We start from the raw sequence: 19,283 nt of genomic DNA on the forward strand, positions 1-19,283 counted from the left end.
AATTATGGAACTACTAAAAGGTAATTTTTTTAGAAAAGTTATGCTTGATAAATTGTTTTAAAATGGGTTGTGTTTATTATTCCATTAACTTCTCCATTAGATATTCACAATTTACACGAGAAAGTGCAAAACCAGACTGACTATTAAAATAGTGATGCTCTGGATTTCAGGGTACAAACTGAAAGTTGGAAATGCTGTGAATTCCAGGACAGTGAAATCCATTTTTTTTCCTAAAGTCAGTCTTTGAAACTAACTTTGTTTTCCCTGAGAGTTCCATGTCCAGTAAATATCAAAGCATATTAAATTGATTTAATCATACAAAGTAAAGTAGGCTCGTGTCTGGCTCAAAATCTGTCTTCCTTATGCTTGACTATATTTATTTAGGAGTATTCCAAAGCCACATGTGGTATTCCATTACATTGTTTGAGACTTTTCAGGAATTACACTAAAAAACAAAAGCTGAGCAGGTGACAGGGTATCCCTTCATGCCCTGAGCTGAATTTGTAACATTCCAGTAGCACCTTCTCTACCATGGCAGGCCTGGGTACCACTGTCAGTCAGGGGCTTTGGAAATCCCACCAGATGTATTTGTACAGCTGGCCCTTTGCCTTCTCAGGATCAGCCTCATTATGATTTATTGACCATCTACAAAGAGCATTGACAAACAATGAATATTTATTACTACAGATGTAACCCTATTGTTTGTGCAAATTACAGTGTTTTCCTGGTAATACTCTGAATGGCTTCAAGTTGACATAAATAATTCATACTTGTAAAGCCATATGTTAAACTGTCATTGTAAAAGACTAAGTGCTGCCAGTTTTCACTTGAACCATATGTAAATATCAAGCACTTGATATTAAACAGTGATATAAAGTCTAAGAACCTCAATGCCACTTACACAATAAAGACTGCAATATGCCACAATGCATTGAGTGCCAATGTCAAAAGAAGTTTAACTGCAGCAAAGGAACCATTTTTATTCCTGAGTAAACCACAGCATATTAATTTAACCAAGTCTGGCTTTAGAGATTTAAATTACAGTGAGAGCAGACCTTCAGCCTGTGTCATTATTTTGTGTGATTATTTTTCCTTTCCTGTGTGAAGGAAACAGCTTGAAATATTTCCACAAATCTATTGCAAGTCATTAGTTTTTATCAAGGTACTTGTTGCATGTATGTGTCATACTTTTACATACATTTAATGTGTTTTTTATATATATGTGTATGTGTCAAATGTCATAGAGTCATGGAATAGCCTAGGTTGGAAGGCACCTCAAAGACCACCCAGTTCCAAACCCCTGCCCTGAGCAGGGATACCTTCCACTATCCCAGGCTGCTCAGAGCTCCATCCAACCTGGCCTTGGACACTTCCAGGGATGGAGCAGCCTCAGCTTCTCTGGGATTTTTTTATTTTTCATCAGGAATTTCAGAATGTAGTGTTAAGACTTATAAGGAGTAGAAAGCACTTGGATTCATGGATTCTTCCCTCCAGTCTGCCAGCATCTCCACTGACAGAGGTGAGGCTGGTATTGTCTTTCCTGCCAGGCTCCATGGCTGGAAGCACAACCCTCACCCACCACTGAGGTATTTCTGGTGCTGTGGGAGGGCTGTGAGGCACAGACACTTGGCTACTCACACATATTTTCATGAGCCCTGTTATGTGAAGAGCCAAGTCAGTTGCCCATGACAGGGCTGTAGCTTGTGGGAGGTTTACTTCCAACCCCATTACAGGAGAAGAAATACAGCTGTGGGCTTGGCTGATCATTCCCATTCTTTGGGAGTAGTCTAAGCCAGCTTAAAAGCAAAGAGGTGGCTTGATCACAGTTTGGAAGAATCCACAGCCAAACCCCAAAAGTCTGCCAGTAGATGCTATTAACTGACAAATTCGCAGCTAAATGCCAAGGCTGGAGGATGCAGATAGGCAAATTCAGCTTGCAAATAAGTCCTACATTTTCAACAGCTGTGGTAATTAGCAATTGGAATGACCTAATAAGGCTTCTAGCTGACTCTTCATCACTGAAATCCTCAAGCTGTGATTATTTGGTTTTTTTTTAATAGGTAAATCACATTTATTACCCTTATAGGAAAAATCACCTCAAGGAAGTTGTGTGGTCACAAAGGAGACTAAGACTGGGTGGTTAAAAATAACATTGCTTAATCTTAAAATCCATTAATTTCCATGATCCCAGTACTGAGCCTTGCATACACTTCTCACAGCTCTCTATTCTGCATTGCTTCCACAATTTAGATTGAGTGTGTCCACTAAGCTCCACTAAAAGCTAATGGTGTGTCTGTGCTACTCTGCATGTTTCAAAGACAGCAAAAATTCTTAATTAAACGTTTTGCAGTTCTTTGTCTGTCTCCAAATGGGTCTTGGCAGGTGGTTTTCGGTGTGCAATCCTGAGACAGAACATTGCTCACAAAACACAACCACATTTACTGTTAAAATGCTATTGCTACTTGAGTGAGAAGAATAGAAAATGAAGTTCTCTCTTTTAATGGGTTTTAGACCAAAAGTGCTTTCTTTCACTTCTGGGAGTGTGAAAGTAGAAATTCTAAATTCAGACAGGGATAGACACAAGCATTCCAGATGCTCAGCATGGCAGCAGTTTTTTCTTTCCTCACAGAAGTTTGAGGACTAATGCAAGCCCTCAAAAAGTTTGAGTCCCAAATACAGGTTGAAAGAATCCTGTTAATTTGGCCAGAGTTTCTTAATTGTAATGACCACTGCAATTAATTGTAGTGGCCACTGCAAGATCCCAGAAATGCTGATGGTCCTTGATTGTGCCTCTTTTTGTGTTATCACTCTGGAATTTATTGTTTTCCAAAACTGTCCATTCTGCAAGCTTTTTCTGGCTCATAATTCCCAAATGGCTCTGAAGGATCCTTCTCTCCTTGTCTTAAACTTATTTCAAGGCCAAAGTAAAATAATGTAGGGACTCCTTATTTCAGAAGCAGCTCGTTTCATGATTTGTCTTGAGCCTGCAGTGCAAGACAGTGCTTTAGGTATCACAGAAATACAAAAGAGCTGTATTTGATACCACTATTCCTATTTTTAGATGCTCATTTGGACAGTGCTGTTTTTACACAAATTAAAACCTTCGTATTGAAGTGGAAATTAAAGCAGAAACCTACTAAGAAATGTGGAGTTATGAAAGTGGCAATTACTTATTTGAAGCTTCCTGGGCATACTTAGAGATGAATTTCTGGGTTTTGTGATTGGAAATATAATTTTTTAGCATATTTTTGTTTCTAGCAGTGTAAGACCTTAGAGAGGAGTCTTGGATTTTGTTCTTCTCTGGGCATCTTTTACTAAATTCCAGTCAATTATTACAGCTCTGTCCAGTGAAATCATTGGGATCACCCAGGTGCAACCACACTGAGGACCCTGAATTTCAGCACTGGAGTTACAGAGCAGGATGGAGAAGAGAGAAAATCTCTGGCCATACTCCCCAAGTGCAGGCTGAGCTGGCATTGCTGATGGTTAGAAACACCTGCTTGGAGGAGGTGTTGTCTTGAGGGAAAATATGAATTAATAATTGAAATACTTGTGATCTGAGCAAAGTGACTGTGGTTAAATTCACAGAAAAGCATAGAAGTGTTTTTAAAAGCTGCCTGGTGCTGTCCAAGTTCAGGGTACTTCCAGCTCAGAAGCCCACCCACCTGAGGATGCAGAGCTGGATCTTTGCTATATTAGGTAACTCATACAGAAATAAAGCATTCAGAAGGGATGGAAGGGATTTAATTTTATCTTTCTTTCTTTTATGAATATTTTTTTTTAATTTTATTTTTTATTTTTTTAATAAGAAAATAGTTGTATCTCTTCAATGAACACATTCAACACACCATTAAACATTAAAACACATCACTGCACACAGACCAAAACCTGCTTTTTCCTCCACTAGAATTACAAATCCATCATTGTATTGAAGGAAAATGAAAGCACGATTTTTAAAGTAAATATTTTAGTTTGCCTTTGGCACAAAACCAAACAATTTCTATTGTGAGGGTTTCTGTCTGCATATAAATATTCCCCTGCAACTCAGTTCATCTTGGGGAACGTTCCCCAGTGTAACATATCTGTCACTGAGATTGTTCTTCAGATGATCCATTTCATCTTGTTGCATCAATAAATACTTACACTTTTTGCTCCAGATAGAGGATCATACAGCCCAGCTCCTGGCCCTGTAAGGACCCCCCAACAATCCCACCCTGTGCCTGAGAGCATTGTCCAAAAGCTCTTGGAGCTTTGGCAGTCTTGAGGCTGTAATAAACATTCCCTGGGGAAATGGAAATTCCTTGTTCTGTGCCCAATTACCCTCTGGGGCAAGAAATTTTCCTGATTCCCAGCCTAAAAGCTTCCCTGAATCAGCTTCATCCCATTTCCTCGAGTCCTGTCTCTGGTCACAAGAACAGAAGGTAATTTTCCACTGCCTGGATGGACTGGGAGCTCTGGGAGTGTCTAGGAGCAGCTGAGACTTCTGGGATGGACTAGGAGGTCTAGGATAGGCAGTTAAATTTCCAAATTTGTTTTTGGCCGTGTATGCTAAGTAACCTCATCTCTTACCTCATCAAGCATTTCCTTTCTTCTCATGTTGGCTTAGCAACTCCTCATGTTGCTCAGATGTCCCTTTGGCTGAGTGCTACAGACCATGGCAGACTCATGGAAAAGTAAGGCTCAGGGAAGCACATGCATGGAAGAGGGAGCTGAGAAGATGGCCTGGTGACCATCCTGGTGTAACCCCAGCCAGCAACCACTCACTCCCCAACAGCAGGATCAGGGAGAGAATGGGAAGGGTAAAAGGGAGAAAAACCCTGGCTGGGATAAAGGCAGCTTTATAGCAAAGCAAAGCAAGGAATTAATTCCCTGCTTGCCCCAGGAGAGCAAGACTCCATCACACACAACAGTTTCTCGGGAAGACAGACACCATTACTCCAAACATCCCTCCCTTCCTCCTTCTTCTCCACACTTTATACACTGATCATGATGCCATAAGATTTGGAATGTTCCTTTGGTCAGCTGGGGTCACCTGTCCTGGCTGTGTCTCCTCTTCAATTCCTTCAGCAGTGTGGCAGCAAAAAAGCAGGAAAGGCCTTGGCTCAGTGTAAACTCTGCTCAGCAATGACAAACCCATTTCTGTGCTATCAGCCTGTGTTCAGCACAAAGCACAGCCCCACACCACCACAGCCCCACACAGCCCCTCGTGAAATGGTAAAATGTGGTGTCCTTCAGGCCTTCTGGGAATATAATCCCTCAGAACTTCACGTCCTGCAGAATTGCTGAGTGGTAACAGCCAAAATGCAATGAAATGCATGTGTGCATTCACAGGAACGCTTTTTCAAGTAGCCTTCCAGCTACGTGCTGGGCTCTGTGTGTGAACTGTAAAGAGTATTTATGTGCTGCATACACTGGGCCAAACTCTTGGTGCTTCTGGTTGGGTTTGATGTGCCCCAGGGCTGCTAGGGCTGTCCCAAAGGAGACAAGGCCACAAGAGGGGCTGCTGAGTAATGCCCCTTCCCACAGTGTCTGAGGCATCACCACCATGGATGTGTCAGCAGGATTGTGCCCCAGGTCTAATTCCACATCCCAGTTAAAAAATCCATGGCTGCATTTCTGCACATATATAATGCATTCCTAATTCTGCTTTGGGGAAGCTTCTTACAAAGGCACAATGCTCCCAGATTTTTATGTTTCTCCAAAGGCAATTGTGCCTTAAAAATGGTTTATTTGAAACCTTTGACCTGAGTTCTAATCTGATTTAAATTCATTTAAATTCAGAATCACTCTGGGCTAACTCCAGTCTGAGGGTAGCACTGGTCCATGGGGCAGCAATGGTGCTTCACAGAAATACCAACAGCAGCTGGCTTTGTGTCCTTAGTTAATTTGATTATATAGTTTTAGTTTAACTTAAACAAAGCAGCGACCTTATTATTATTTTAAGAAACCTATTTTGAGAGGAGGGAATCGTATTTCTCACATAAATCCATCTTCAAATGTCTTCTTTAGATGTACATGCAGCTGGGGCTGGAGTTGAGTTTGTGTGGGGAGGGGAAAAGCGTACTAGATTTCAGTGATCACAGTTGCTTTAAATTATGCAGGGAAGAGGGAGATGCTGTCTATGCATGAAGAAAACAAGGTTGGCACCAGAGATTGAGGGGCCTTTCTTTTGTAGAATCCCTCCGCTATAAAATGAGTACCAGGGGAAGGATTGAGGTGTCTTTCAAGAATTATCTGAGGAGTCACATTTGGTGCTTGTGGCCATTAGAAAAAAAAAAAATCTGTGTGTTCATTGTTAGTCAGCATTCTTTTCACAGTTTCTGTCTCAAGCACTGTTCTTCTGTAGTTTTACAAGAAGCAATTCAGAATAAATGCTTGAATCTGGCTTTGCCTAAACATAAGTTAAGGCCAATCTCAGGGATTTCTCCTGATATGACCTTTAGTAAGAGCTGAATACATGTTTTCAAATACTAAAATCATAGTGGCATAGGATACTTTCTGATTTTTGTAGACATTTTCTACGTCTTATTTACTCTTCCCCTCCTTTATCTCAAATTAAAATCTACTTTAAAACGTCAGTGTTCTAAATCACATAATATACCTCAAAATCACAGCAGGGGAACTGAGAATGGCTCTCAATAACAAATCCTATTAATTCTAATATTTCCTATTGTACAGTTCTGTCATGTCTGTTATTTTGTTTGTGTGTTTTGCCTGCAGAACGAAAAGGAGAAGCTGACATGGAGCGACCGCATGCCTGGATATGCAGCAAACTTCGGACTGATTTTATTTATGGTAACATAATCTGCATTTCTGCTAATTTATTAGGTGTGAGAAACTTTGCCACGAGCATCTAGAAGGAAACCCTTGAATCACTGTTCTCAAATATGTTAAAAATCTGAAGATAAGGTCAGTTTGGGAGAAATACAAGGAAGGTTCACGGAGCTCAATTCCTGCCTCCAGCTTTGTTCTCTTTTTCCATAGGCTGCTTGTGGAAAGGCTGACTTGCAGTAATTCCAGCAGTTCATGACACAAATTCTACCTCTCCCCCAGGGTTTCTGCTCCATCTCTGTTATCCAATGAAGGGATAACACTGATATTTAGTTGTGAGCACAGTATTGCATATGTTGGTCACGTGACGTTCAGAAAGGTTGAGCCTCAGAATAGGCAATATTCCAGGTGAAATAAACCCATTGCTGAGAAATATTTATCCAAGACACGTTCAGAGATGGACTGTACAGTAGTTGAGGAAGATCATGGTACACAGTCCTCCCTTGGGAACAAGAATCAGGTGTGCAGGTCAGCCTCTAAAGCCCTAAACCATTATCCTATTTGAAAGTCAAATTTCCAGCAAAACAAACACATCATGAAGCTGCTGGACTTTGTAAGCAGCAACAGGAAGGCCTGACTAACAAAGCTTAAGTTACATGGTAAAGGATCCCATTTTCCCTCTGGTTACAGTAATTACTGACTGAAAGCTTCTGTTTATATCATATCTACAGCCACTATAAAATGACAATGAAATAGGCCTGTTTACACTGTTGCAGCATCTAACTAGGGAAACAAAATTATTTACTAGGGTCTAAATTACTTTAAGATACCTAAGTGTATTTCATATTTACTCAAATTTGCATATACTGCACCAGATGTCCTGTGAACATTTAATTTCTTTTGCTGACAATCAAATGCTCATGTTGAAGTTAATGTCTACATCCTTATAGATATGTTTATACATTTACGAAGATGTATGCATTGCATATTCAGAATATTTTCTGTACATTTTGGATGTGTCATATATGGATCCACTTGCAGGATTTTCAGTGAATTTACCATCTTGAGGCCATACCCAGTATTTACTTTTTAGACAGAACCTCTAAGTAGCATCAGTCATGACTTCACTTAGAGCTGACCACACTGAGTCTGACTAAGCACACAGCCCTGATTTAGCTTTTACAAGTCATTCTTTTGCAGACAAGGTGCTTACATGTGCTCTTGACTTTCACCACATGTTTAAATCTCCCCTAAGCATGAGCTTAAAGTGCTTTCCTGACTCATAGCCTAGGTATTACCCTCCCTGCTTACTGTAACATCTCAGAGAGATTTATAAAGGGTTATTACTTACAACTTGTGAGATGTAAAATGCAGAGCTCCAACTCTTCAACTTCAGTTCATGACTAGTTGAACTAGGCTGACTTTCACCATCTGGCAAAGTGGACACAATGAGTTTATTTTTGCAATATTTTGAGCATTATTTATATGTAAGTACCTACAGGAGACAACTTGCAAACCATGCATGGAATTCAAGCCAGCTCTTGATAATGGAGAGCATGCTCTGGTATCCTACATGGATATTGCAATCTGCTCTTTACTGTATGGGATGTTTACCTTTTCCCTGCTAGATTAGTTAAAGAGGAATTGGAAAGATCAGACTGAAGTTTTGTTGTCAGTCTGTGAAATAGAATTGTACTGAGAAAACCTTATTGGTTTCATTAACTTCTATTATTATTATTCACACTGATTAATTATTTTAACTATAAGGCCTATGTACAAAATAAATATTAAAATCTTGAATTTATGTGTGTGTGCAGGGTTACAGGACTCTGACACGGATCTGCACACAAGTGCATAGCAATTTCTAGTGCTGCAGAAGTGATTGTTGAATTTTTGATGCTACCTTTTCCAGGCCAAAAGGGTCTGGTGTTCCAAATCTACAGGTGTTTTCCATGAAGCTTTCTACATTGCTATAGAATGATATAGCATTATAGCACTGTTTTTTTCTGTCCCTCTTTCCCCGAAATTTACATCCCATACCTTCCCTGGTGGTTCTTAAAGCTCGTGATGGGTTTTTTAGCCTAAAATATTTCCTTTTTATTTTTATTTTTTCTCTTAATTTCCATACTCCAAAGTAGAATACTTCACTTTTGTGAATCCTCTTTCAAGATTGTGTTGTGGTTGTTTCCTTTCTTTCTGGCTTTTCCTCTGTCTGTATTAAGCTAGGCATGCTGTTTTTTTTGTTCAAATTGCAGGTTGAAAAAATCATTGTGTCCGCTTCTCTTGCCCAGTCTTACATCACCAAACAATTCCAAGGATTAATTCACACACGTCTGGATGCTTTAAAATCTGATCACAGTCCTTTTGTTGTACACAAATCCTCATTGGACTGCAGAGGGGGCAGAAGATCCAAGTCTGATTTTAGCTATGCATTTGCAGGGATTGTAGGACAGAAGTTCACAAGACTTATTTTTTGCTGAGTGAGATCAATGGTAGCAGGAGATCTGGGCTCAGCTGGGCATCTAAAAGTTTTTCTGGAGTGTGATTAACAATAAAACATCACAATTTATGAACCCCATATTTAGAAGACACATGTTGTGGCAGAGGTTTTGAGATGGTGATAAGACATTGGTAGTGTTCAAAGCGAGCAGGGTGGCATGGAGCAATGCATCACTGGGGCTTTCTTTGTTTAGCTCAGTCAGAGGAAAGAAGAAACTCAATTTGTGTCATGGCAGAAGAGTTCAGCCTCTTCCATGCTATTCTCACTCACATGGTGTAATACTTGACTCTAGAATAGCCCTACTGGGGAGCCAGAGAACTATCTGGACATTAAATTGTTATCCTACTTGGATGGAGGTAGCAGCCTAGCCCACAGGGTTTTATAGCTTCCTTCTCAGATCTAGTTTGCTTTCCTGTTTGTCTTCATTCATACCAGGCTCAGTAGGTGACCTTTTCTGCAGCCAATTTTCACATCTGTTTCTAAGCAGTTCAGTCCTGGACAGACTAGTTCAGCTATTCAGGGAAGAAACTGCCATAACAGGGGGGAAGAATGGCCAGAGGGAATGTTGGCAATGACAACAAACCCCAAAGTGGGCACCTGAACAAATGGTGGCCTGCCTGATCAGGAATTTGGGCAGAAGAGATATTTTTAGGAATGAGAGAAATGCTGTGAAGATACAGGAACCATTCCCCCTCAGTGACTGTCTGGGGAGTGAGAACTATGCTCACAGTCACTGTGCAGTCCTACAGGCCCTCCTCAATTTTCTCTTCTTGCTGGATGCACAGATAATGAAGACTCCTAAAGGAGTGTTTTTCCATCTGTGTCTAAGCAGATGTTTAAAAACAGCTGAGCAATTGAGAGTTTCTGAAGCACTGGTGCTTTTGCAAAGCAAATATTTTTGTAATTTAAACACATAAAACGGGTTTTTTTTCAGTAACTTTGTATACCTTGCTATGGCACTGCATAGATTGAAAAGGTTGCTACTCTCATCCTCCAGTAACATTCCTCAGGGCAATGGATCCCTAAAATCCTTTGGTCAGGTTCAAGAGTTTGCTATTGAACTTCCATGATCTGAAAGTTCCTCTTTCCCTATTTAGTGAAAGACTTTTGTACTGTCCTGGACTATTCTTCTTGTACTGTTCAGATATCATTCCTAAGTGGGAATTTGTGATGGGAAGAGGTGTGTGTGGAGGCCCAGGGATCTCATCAGCTCCAGAAGGAGGCATCCAATTGCTGATTTTCCTTTTCCACCACTACAGTGAAAAAATTGCAAAGAAATCCACAGGGAAAAGAAACAGGAAGAGAGTATTAGGAAGATGATTAAGAAGAAGGAATCTTTGACTCAGATTAAGAAAAAGAAAGGAGCTTAAGGTGTCTTTAGAGGTGGAAGGTGAAGTAAATTAATACCAGGTGGTGCTGTTTCATTTTCATTCTTTATTGGGGATTTTACTCTCCACTCTAGTGATTGTAATAGGGAAGCAAGGAAAAAATTATTGTCCTTGTGTTCCTGCACCCCTTCTGTCACAGCAAGGTAGTTCAGCATGCATGTGATTATTTTTTTCTGTTCATTTGGTAGATAAGTCAAAAGAAAAATAGATATAAAAACAAGAACTGCTTCCTTGACACAATGAAAACTACAGAACCAAAGGAAACAATATTTTATGTCATTTGAAAAGTTTTCATTTAAACTGTTTCAGGCTCAGGCTTCTATCATTCACCTAGATTTCATTTAAAAGTAATGAAACAGTTCTTTAAAAAGTAAAATTAGATGTTTTACTAGGTCTAACTATTACTATTTGCTGACAAAACATATTTGACAATTTCATCTGAAATCTCCAGGAGTTTGTCCAAATAATTAATTTTTAGTATGTTTACTGGTTCTTCATAAAAGAAAAATGTGCCCAGTTTTCACCTTCAGCCTCTAACAATTTAACTCTGATTCTTGTTGTGGTTCTTTGCAATAGTTCCTTTTCATGCAACAATCTTCCTCTGTATACAGGAATTCAATAAACTATTGCTGGATCATTAAAATGAACTGTTAAATTGCCTTTACCCCATGTTTTGAATCTGGGCCCCTAGGCCCATTTTAGTAATTGCAGTAGTCTAATCTTTCACACTGAGGTAGTCTCTTTCATCTGAGGATCTCAAGATGTTTTACCTAAAATAATGAATGTACACTGGAATTCTTGCTAAAAGCAAACATGAAAGGGGAAAATCTCCCCCTTTTGTGCTTTGATTATGAAAATTTGCTTATTTTTATTATTGTTTTATTGATTTTTTTCCATTGTGGCTTGGTTTAGATTTTTTGGTTTTTTTAAACCAGAACACCACAACCCTGTGAAATTCAAATTTTTCTTGTGGGAACTTGACCTTAAATAGCAGGGCCAACTTTCCTCATTTCATGGGTCAAAGCCAGCCCACGAAGGATGCCAGGGATACCAAGTGATTTCTGGGACACAAATGTAAAGTGAAGCCCTAATAACTCTGCTTAGGTCAGTCTTAAAGGAATAATAACAGGGGAAACATTTTATTTTTTAATTTGTAATTTGGCACTTCTGCTGTGAAGCTGTTTGAGCCAGTAAAGCCCATTTACCTGACTGCACATTAACATAGGCCCTTCAGTCCAAACCATCTGAATCTACTGCCAGATAAAAGACCTTGCTTAATTCCTGCTTTTGAATCCAAAATGTCCAAATTTCACTGAATGAATGATGTGTGTATCTTTAGTTAAAATGGACATGCTCATCTGCAGGAATCCATGGAATCATTATAAAAGGATCACCAAAATAAAAGATTGGTTTGTGTTAAAGGGACCTTAAAGGTTATCTAACTATAACTCCCTGCCAAGGGCAGGGATGCCATTCACTGGACTCTCATGGCCCCATCCAACCTGGTCTTGGACACTTCCAGGGATGGGATGGTCACAGCTTCTCTGGGAAACCTGTGCCAGGGCCTCACCACCCTCACAGGAAACAATTTCTTCCTAGTATTTCACAAAAAATATCCTCTTTTGGTTTGAAACCATCCTCCCCTTTCGTACCACTACCTGCCCATGTAAAAATCACTTTCCCTCTTTTTTATAAGCCTCCTTTAGATACTGAAGGGTGGTGTAAGATCACCCTGGAGCCTTCTCTTTTCCAGGCTGGACAATCCCAACTCTCTCAGGCTGTCTTCACAGGAGAGGTGAAGCATCTGAGCATCCAGCCCTCTGAGCATCCTGTGTCAGTTGAATTGTTGTGCCAGTTTGGAGTCACGCATCCATTTCCTTATTTCTTACTTATGTCCCTATTTGTTGCAGAGCTTTGAATTCTTTCCTTTTAATTCCACCACCTGCACATCATCACCTTGAACTAAGAAACAACCCCGTGATGCCAACTCATGGAACGCACCCACCCTCCCAGCCAAAGCTTCTGTTTCCGAGCCGAGCTAACCCATGTGTCCACTTGTTTGCAGATCATGCTGACGTTCTCAGCGGTGTTTGGTGTCATCGTGTACCGAATCACGACAGCGGCGGCCTTGTCCTTCAGCACCAACGAGGCCACCAGGTCCAACGTCCGCGTGACTGTGACTGCCACTGCTGTCATCATCAACCTGGTGGTGGTCCTCATCCTCGACGAGATTTATGGAGCTGTGGCCAAATGGCTGACGGAAATTGGTAAAGCTGCCTCGCCACATCCCTCATTAATCCATGCAGTGACACGAGGGGGTGCAAGGAGGGTCCAGCAGGAGTGTTTCCTTTGGGATAGGGCTGGTGAAAACATTCAGATTTGTGAAGGTACCTCTTTATAGCCAAGAGCCACAGAAAGTCAGTGGATTGTATAAAAAATGTTGATGGCTCTGACGAAGTTACACTGACGTTGTTTCCTTGATGAAATTTTAACCATTTTCTTACTACTCAAATGATTTTTTTGTTCCATTTTAGGGGACTTCTTATTAAAGATTTCTATTGCAGTTAGTGGTTGGACTTTCAAAATTTATTTTAAACATCAAAATATTGTTGGAAGCCTGGATATTGATTTCTTTTAAAGGCAAGTCATTCCTTTGACTGCTATAGAGATTTAGGTTGGAAATATTGTTTTGTTATATACATTAGGCTAAAAATGTTTACTAATAGGGGCTTAGGCTGGAGCTTTGTTTTGTTATATAAATTAAACCAAGGATGTTGACTGATAAAGCCTTTACATGAGATTACTCTTAAGACTTCTGTTTCTTCCCAGTTTCTCAGAACACATTTTTAATTCACAAATGAAAGCAACTCTTTCAGTCCTATTTTTGGAAAAACATTACAAACTACAGTTTTGCAGCTGTTAGAGGTCCAATCCTGAATTTTAGAAGTATGGTTCTGTTAGTTTAAATTCCTAAAGTATTTGCAAGAAATTAAGACAAAGCAATTAATTTTACAAATTGCCACTTTAGTGGGTTAATTTGTTTGTTTTGCACCAGGCTTTGGGCAGATTGTAACAGGGTTGCACAAATGGACTCTGTTCTAGAGGCATAAATGAGCTCAGGCTCATTTATGTGCAGGGCAAAACTGTACCCAGATTTTCAGGTTTCATGTAAGTGACAGGCTGCTAACTGTGTGTGACCTGATCAATTCTGTCCACTGCACCTGCCCAGGTAAGAAAGAGCACAAATGTTAAGGAATGACACAGGTGTATGGAAAGAGTAGGAAAAGATGAGACCTCTCTAGCACCTTCTAGGCAGGAGCTGGGAAGTGCTAGGCACAGCCATGACCCCTCTCTGGGAAGCACAGGAGGAAAATCTCTCTCTCTTTGAGATGTGCACCAGGCTAAACTGTGAAAGAAACAACAATTTCTTACTTGCTGATTATTGTCCCCCTGTTACTTTGCATATAATTCTAATCCTATCTTTATTAGGGCAGCATTCCTAATCAACCATCAGATGTTTTGTTTAAGAAGGATCCTGTCAGAATAATCTCTAGTGCTACAAATTACATGAGTTGCAAAGTTCATTCTGGCAGCTTTCTCCAGCGCTAGGCTCAGATGCCAAATGTAATCAAAATGTTTTAAAAAATTACAATTCACGCATGCTGATGAATGCTGCTTAACTTGTGAACTCTCATTTTGCTGAGAGGAGAAAAACATACTCAATTCTCTTTTCACACTGCACTTAATCCACAAACTGAAGAACACACTTGTTGGGCTGAAGGAGTAGCTCTTGATAGCATAAGTTTCTGTTTCAACCCCAAGTACACTTGAATCTCTGCTCAGGTGGAAAATACATCTGTAAGCACAAGAATAGCACTGATAACAGTTGTGTTGATCACAGGATCACGGTCATGCATATGCCTCAATACCTCCTCAGGCAGTGCCTGGAGTTAAAGAGCAGGAGTTTTGTTATCAATACAGAGAGCTCGTACAGCTCTCTGTATTGATACAGAGAGGATGCAGCAGGAATCCTGTGGGCCCAGCAGAGTGGGGCACTGATGCCCCTTTTCACAGATGAGACCAGCCAAAGTGCAGATAGTATCCTGCTATTTCCAGAAAGAAGGGATCATCTTCAGAAATCAGGTGGTGCCAAACAAGATTTACAGCTCACTTATAACTCAGAATCACAGAATGGTTTGGGTTGGAAGGGACCTTAAAGATCATCTCATTCCAAGGCCCTGCCATGGGCTGGGACACCTTCTATCAGACCAGGTTGCTCAGAGCCCCATCCAACCTGACCTTAGACACTTCCAGGGATGGAGCCGCCACAGCTTCTCTGGGCAACCTGTGCCAGGGCCTCCCCACCCTCCCAGAGAGGAATTCACTGGGGCCAAGGAAGAGTCAGTGAAACAGGGACAAAATCAAAACTACTTGTGTTTGTCCCTTGTGAAGGCAGCAGCTCCTTCCAGCCTTAGCTCAGCTCGTCCTCCACCTGCAAAGTTCCAGCTGCCCAATTTTGGCATAACAACCCACCACTGGGTGTTTCATTTTTTGGGGATGAGGGAGTTTTCTCTGTTTCTAATGCACCTATTCTGGCTGAATGCATTTTTCATGCAGCACATCCAACGAGCTGGAGGACAAATTCTACACATGCCTCTACAGCTATGGTATAGGATGTCTGAGGGAGCCTCTGGGACCATATATGGTGTGCAAATGTTCATCCAGAGGCTGAGCTCATCCTTGGGGGGGTTCTCTGTAAGGCAGAGTTTAGGATTTTTCTCCCTCAAATGAAAAGCTGCACTGTCGTTATTCGACATTCCTGCTGCGCTGAGCTTTTGTCTTGTGGATCTATTGAATGTATAGGATCACCTACAAATTGTTTGGAGGTTTAATTAAGCTTTTTATACATAGAGGTGGGTTATGCCTTAGGGCTCATCAGGTTCTGCACTGATCTTTTATGAAAATGTGGTTGAAAGTATCACAAAGAAGGACAGGCAGTGAGGGCTTATTAGGCTTTTCTATTCCTTTAGTGCTAAAATAATCATGCTGCTTATTTAAGAAAACAACAAAAAAACAGCAAAGCAAACAGAACACTCAAACCGTGCCTGAAACAAAACTGTACAAGTACAGCAGTATTTTTAATGAAATCTTTAAGCCAGAGCTCTGGATCTCCTTATTATTCCACGCTTTTTTTTTGTGCCACAGAAGTTCAGCCAAGAGTGATAAATTTAATCATAAAATTATCTTCTCTCACATTAGACACAGCTTAGGATGAGCAGAGAAACACAAGGGTTTTACCAATATAAAATCTTTAAAGAAGGCTCCTACCATCAGTTTGAAAAGCCTCTATTTTTTGCATGTGTTTTCTGCTACCAGAAAATTTCCACAGAAATTGAAAATAAAGCTGGGAACAGAGTAATGAATACTGAAAATATTTAAACTCAGAAATCTTGAAATACAGAAAATATATAGTGAATTGTTAGCAGAAATGTGCCTTTATTTTTCACTTAGTTCACTTAATACTTAATTATTCAAAATTTATTTAGTCTTGTGTTTAGCATCAAACATATCAGCAATCTCACCACAGAAAAGAAAGCTGGTGGATGACAAGTTAAGGATACTTTTAATGTGTTTTTTTTCTGGTTGATAGTCTTTGTACTTTGCTTTCAGCATTCCTCAACTGAGAATATGAATGTCTGGTTATTTTAGTTGTGTAACTGTGTAACTGATATACTCATGTATGGTAATATACATATATACAGCAAAGCAATTTTTACTGCTTTTGCTTTGTGGAATTAAATATCTCTGGAAATCACTACTCAGTGACAGACCTAGTGGCTTTGGTACAAATTAGAGGTAAAAAAGAAAAATTAATATAAGCCCAAAGTTTGAAGTTTGGTTTGGGTTTTTTTGGTACACATTTGGGGATTCAGGGATTTTTATATACTTACTGATTCAGCTCTCTGGTTTGCTCTTTTTTTTCTCAGAAATACCAAAAACAGAGAAAACCTTTGAGGAAAGACTGATTTTGAAGGCATTCCTACTGAAGTTTGTGAATTCTTATGCATCAATTTTTTATGTTGCCTTTTTTAAAGGAAGGTAGGCTAAATATCCTTTACATATATGTATTTCTGTATATGCATTTTTATATTTGTGTCTATGTTAGTGGATCTGTGTTTAAAAATGGGCACAAAGGCCTGGGATTGGTCATCTTTGCCAGCTCTGAAAAAATATCATTGACAGGGTTATCTAAAGTTACTAATTCATTTTAGTTTTAAAAAAAATTTTGTTTTTATAAAGAATGGTAGTGCTTACAGGCCTTAAACTTCCACAGTTTAGCAAATTTTCCTTAAAGCACCATTCAGCAAAGAAAGGCCTTCCTGTTTCATTTAAAATTACAGAACTTTTTTTTTCTACTACTTTCTCATTATTTTGCACTATTCTCCCATATCAAATTAAGAAATAGTTACAGTCAACTGGTAAATGAAGTGATTGACCAAAAAGCTAATTCAGCTGTCCTGCTAAATAAGTGTGACTTCCTATGGGCTCAGGATCCCTGTCTTTTGGGACCCAGTCATCCACATGCTTTTGAATAGGAAGCTTAAAATGACTCTTTGCTAAAACTTTGGCAAAAAAAAATGTTTAAAACATCCTCTGGATTCTGTTTCCTACCATTTTGCTCTTCCTTTTGGGGGCTATAAAGTTTGTTAATCTCTGCTCTTCACTAATCCCATCCAGCACCTTTCATTTGAGGATTAATGATGCATTTTGCCAGCCGTTGCAAACATTGTAAGACATCAGTGAAAAAAGTCACCAAATTCTCTCTTTTTTGACCATATCTTTGTGTTGTATGGTTAGAATAAAGCCAATATCATTGTTTCTTCTGATGTAGCCAGAAGAGTCTTGGTTGTGTGTAGATGTGTAAATCATTTAATTCAGGACATTATTCACATCTAAGAAAATGTGAATTAGGATATGTGTTCCTAAGTTTATTTGCCATTGCTAATCAAGTGAAGGGTTTTAGTATTATATTGTTTTAGCACTGAAAAATATTTTATTAAAGTTATTTTATCCAGATGTAGTAGAAAACCATTTGTAGAGGCCTATTGCTTTGAAATAATCAAAGCTGAATAGGTGCTGAGCCCTTGAAAATTCATGTTGAAGAAGCTATTTCTGAAATATTTTGGCTAATACAAATGAATCATCTTGATTTCAAAGTTTACTTACTTTGGTGTTTTTATATTAAATCATGGTGTCAAAATTAGTTTATTTTTCTGGTTTTATACTCGTTTATATATTGTTATTGCTTTCAGGTTTATTGGCCGTCCTGGTCGTTATGTGTATGTGTTTGAAGGTTATAGGATGGAAGAGGTGAGTGCATATGAAATTCAAATTAGAAATAAAATCCTTTACACAAAGAAATATGTGTACAGTGTTCAGTGAACTACACACAACAGGGGACAAATAGAAAACACATGTTAAAACAAGAGGTTAAATCTTCAACTTGAATAGGCAAAACCCAGGGTTTCCATCTTAGGCAACTTTATATACTTTCTTTCCGCAGTTTTGGCTATTTCATGGTCTTTCTCAGGTGAAGGTTCACCATTTCTGTGCTTTACAACTGGACACTGAGGCATAAACATTCCATGGTTTGGTTGAGGCCCTCAGGAAGCGTGAATGTGGCTTCCCATTCTGCAGATCCCTGGAAGCTTGGCAATTTTAATAGCTTAAAAACCTGGAGCCGTTTTGTGCTAAACCTATAAACATATTTTTTAAAAACAATCCCTCCTGATGGGGATTGCTGTGGGTATTCCCTTGAAAGCTGAGATGTACTCAAGGTTTGACAATAAGGCTGGCATAAAAGTCTCTGCAAGATTGAAGGTTTTCTTCCCCTAGGGAGATATCAGGTCGGAAGAGCATTGGTGATCCTGCATTATGTTTATTACATTGATTATATAGTAAATATTTTTAAAGAAAATATAGGAGCCCCAGGGCATGGTGAGCTGTTTCAGAGCTCTGCATATTTTCCATAATGCAGTTTTATGAGTGGAGATGAAATACCTTGTCAAGCACAGATTTGCAGTGATCGATGAGCTCCGTGATCCCACACAAACTGGTGGCAGGGACAGTGGGCACAGGGAGACACCAGGAGCTCTCCCAAGTTGGTATTTTTAAATTAATTCTCTTAATCCCTTCACACTCTCTGGTTTTGCTTAATTGCAGTGTGCTCCTGGAGGGTGTCTGATGGAACTCTGCATTCAGCTGAGCATCATCATGCTGGGAAAGCAACTGATTCAAAACAATCTCTTTGAAATTGGAATCCCGTACGTATCCCAGCCTTTTCCATTGTGCGTTGTTCCTCTGGCACAGTAAATCAAAGGCTTGCTCCTTACTCAGCTAAATGGGAGTCTTGCCACTGCCTTCAGTGGGTTCTAATTGAAAGTGATGATAAATCACGTTTTTGGTTGTGGTGGAATGATCTGGTTGTATTTTATGTTGAATAATTGGCCATATCTTCACTAAATGGCTTAAAGAAAATGATGGAATATATGAAATAATTGATTTAAGTTAATTTTAGAAACCAGGGAAAACAGGCAAGGTGTGATAGATCTCCTGGGAAGTTT

At 39.6% G+C, this 19,283-nt stretch overlaps 1 protein-coding gene across 1 annotated transcript in view; it reads left to right on the forward strand.

The window, feature by feature from the left end:
• The window catches only part of ANO2 (anoctamin 2), a 130,986-nt gene that overhangs the window by 86,286 nt on the left and 25,417 nt on the right, over window positions 1-19,283 (forward strand). The window contains exons 13-17 of the mRNA XM_063395389.1: window positions 6,733-6,795; window positions 12,725-12,926; window positions 16,647-16,758; window positions 17,973-18,030; window positions 18,883-18,983. Coding sequence (XP_063251459.1) covers window positions 6,733-6,795; window positions 12,725-12,926; window positions 16,647-16,758; window positions 17,973-18,030; window positions 18,883-18,983 — 536 coding nt within the window. The remainder of the gene's footprint in view (window positions 1-6,732; window positions 6,796-12,724; window positions 12,927-16,646; window positions 16,759-17,972; window positions 18,031-18,882; window positions 18,984-19,283) is intronic.

The sequence above is a fragment of the Prinia subflava genome, chromosome 4 (genome assembly GCF_021018805.1).
Source record: "Prinia subflava isolate CZ2003 ecotype Zambia chromosome 4, Cam_Psub_1.2, whole genome shotgun sequence".
Taxonomy (NCBI): domain Eukaryota; kingdom Metazoa; phylum Chordata; class Aves; order Passeriformes; family Cisticolidae; genus Prinia; species Prinia subflava.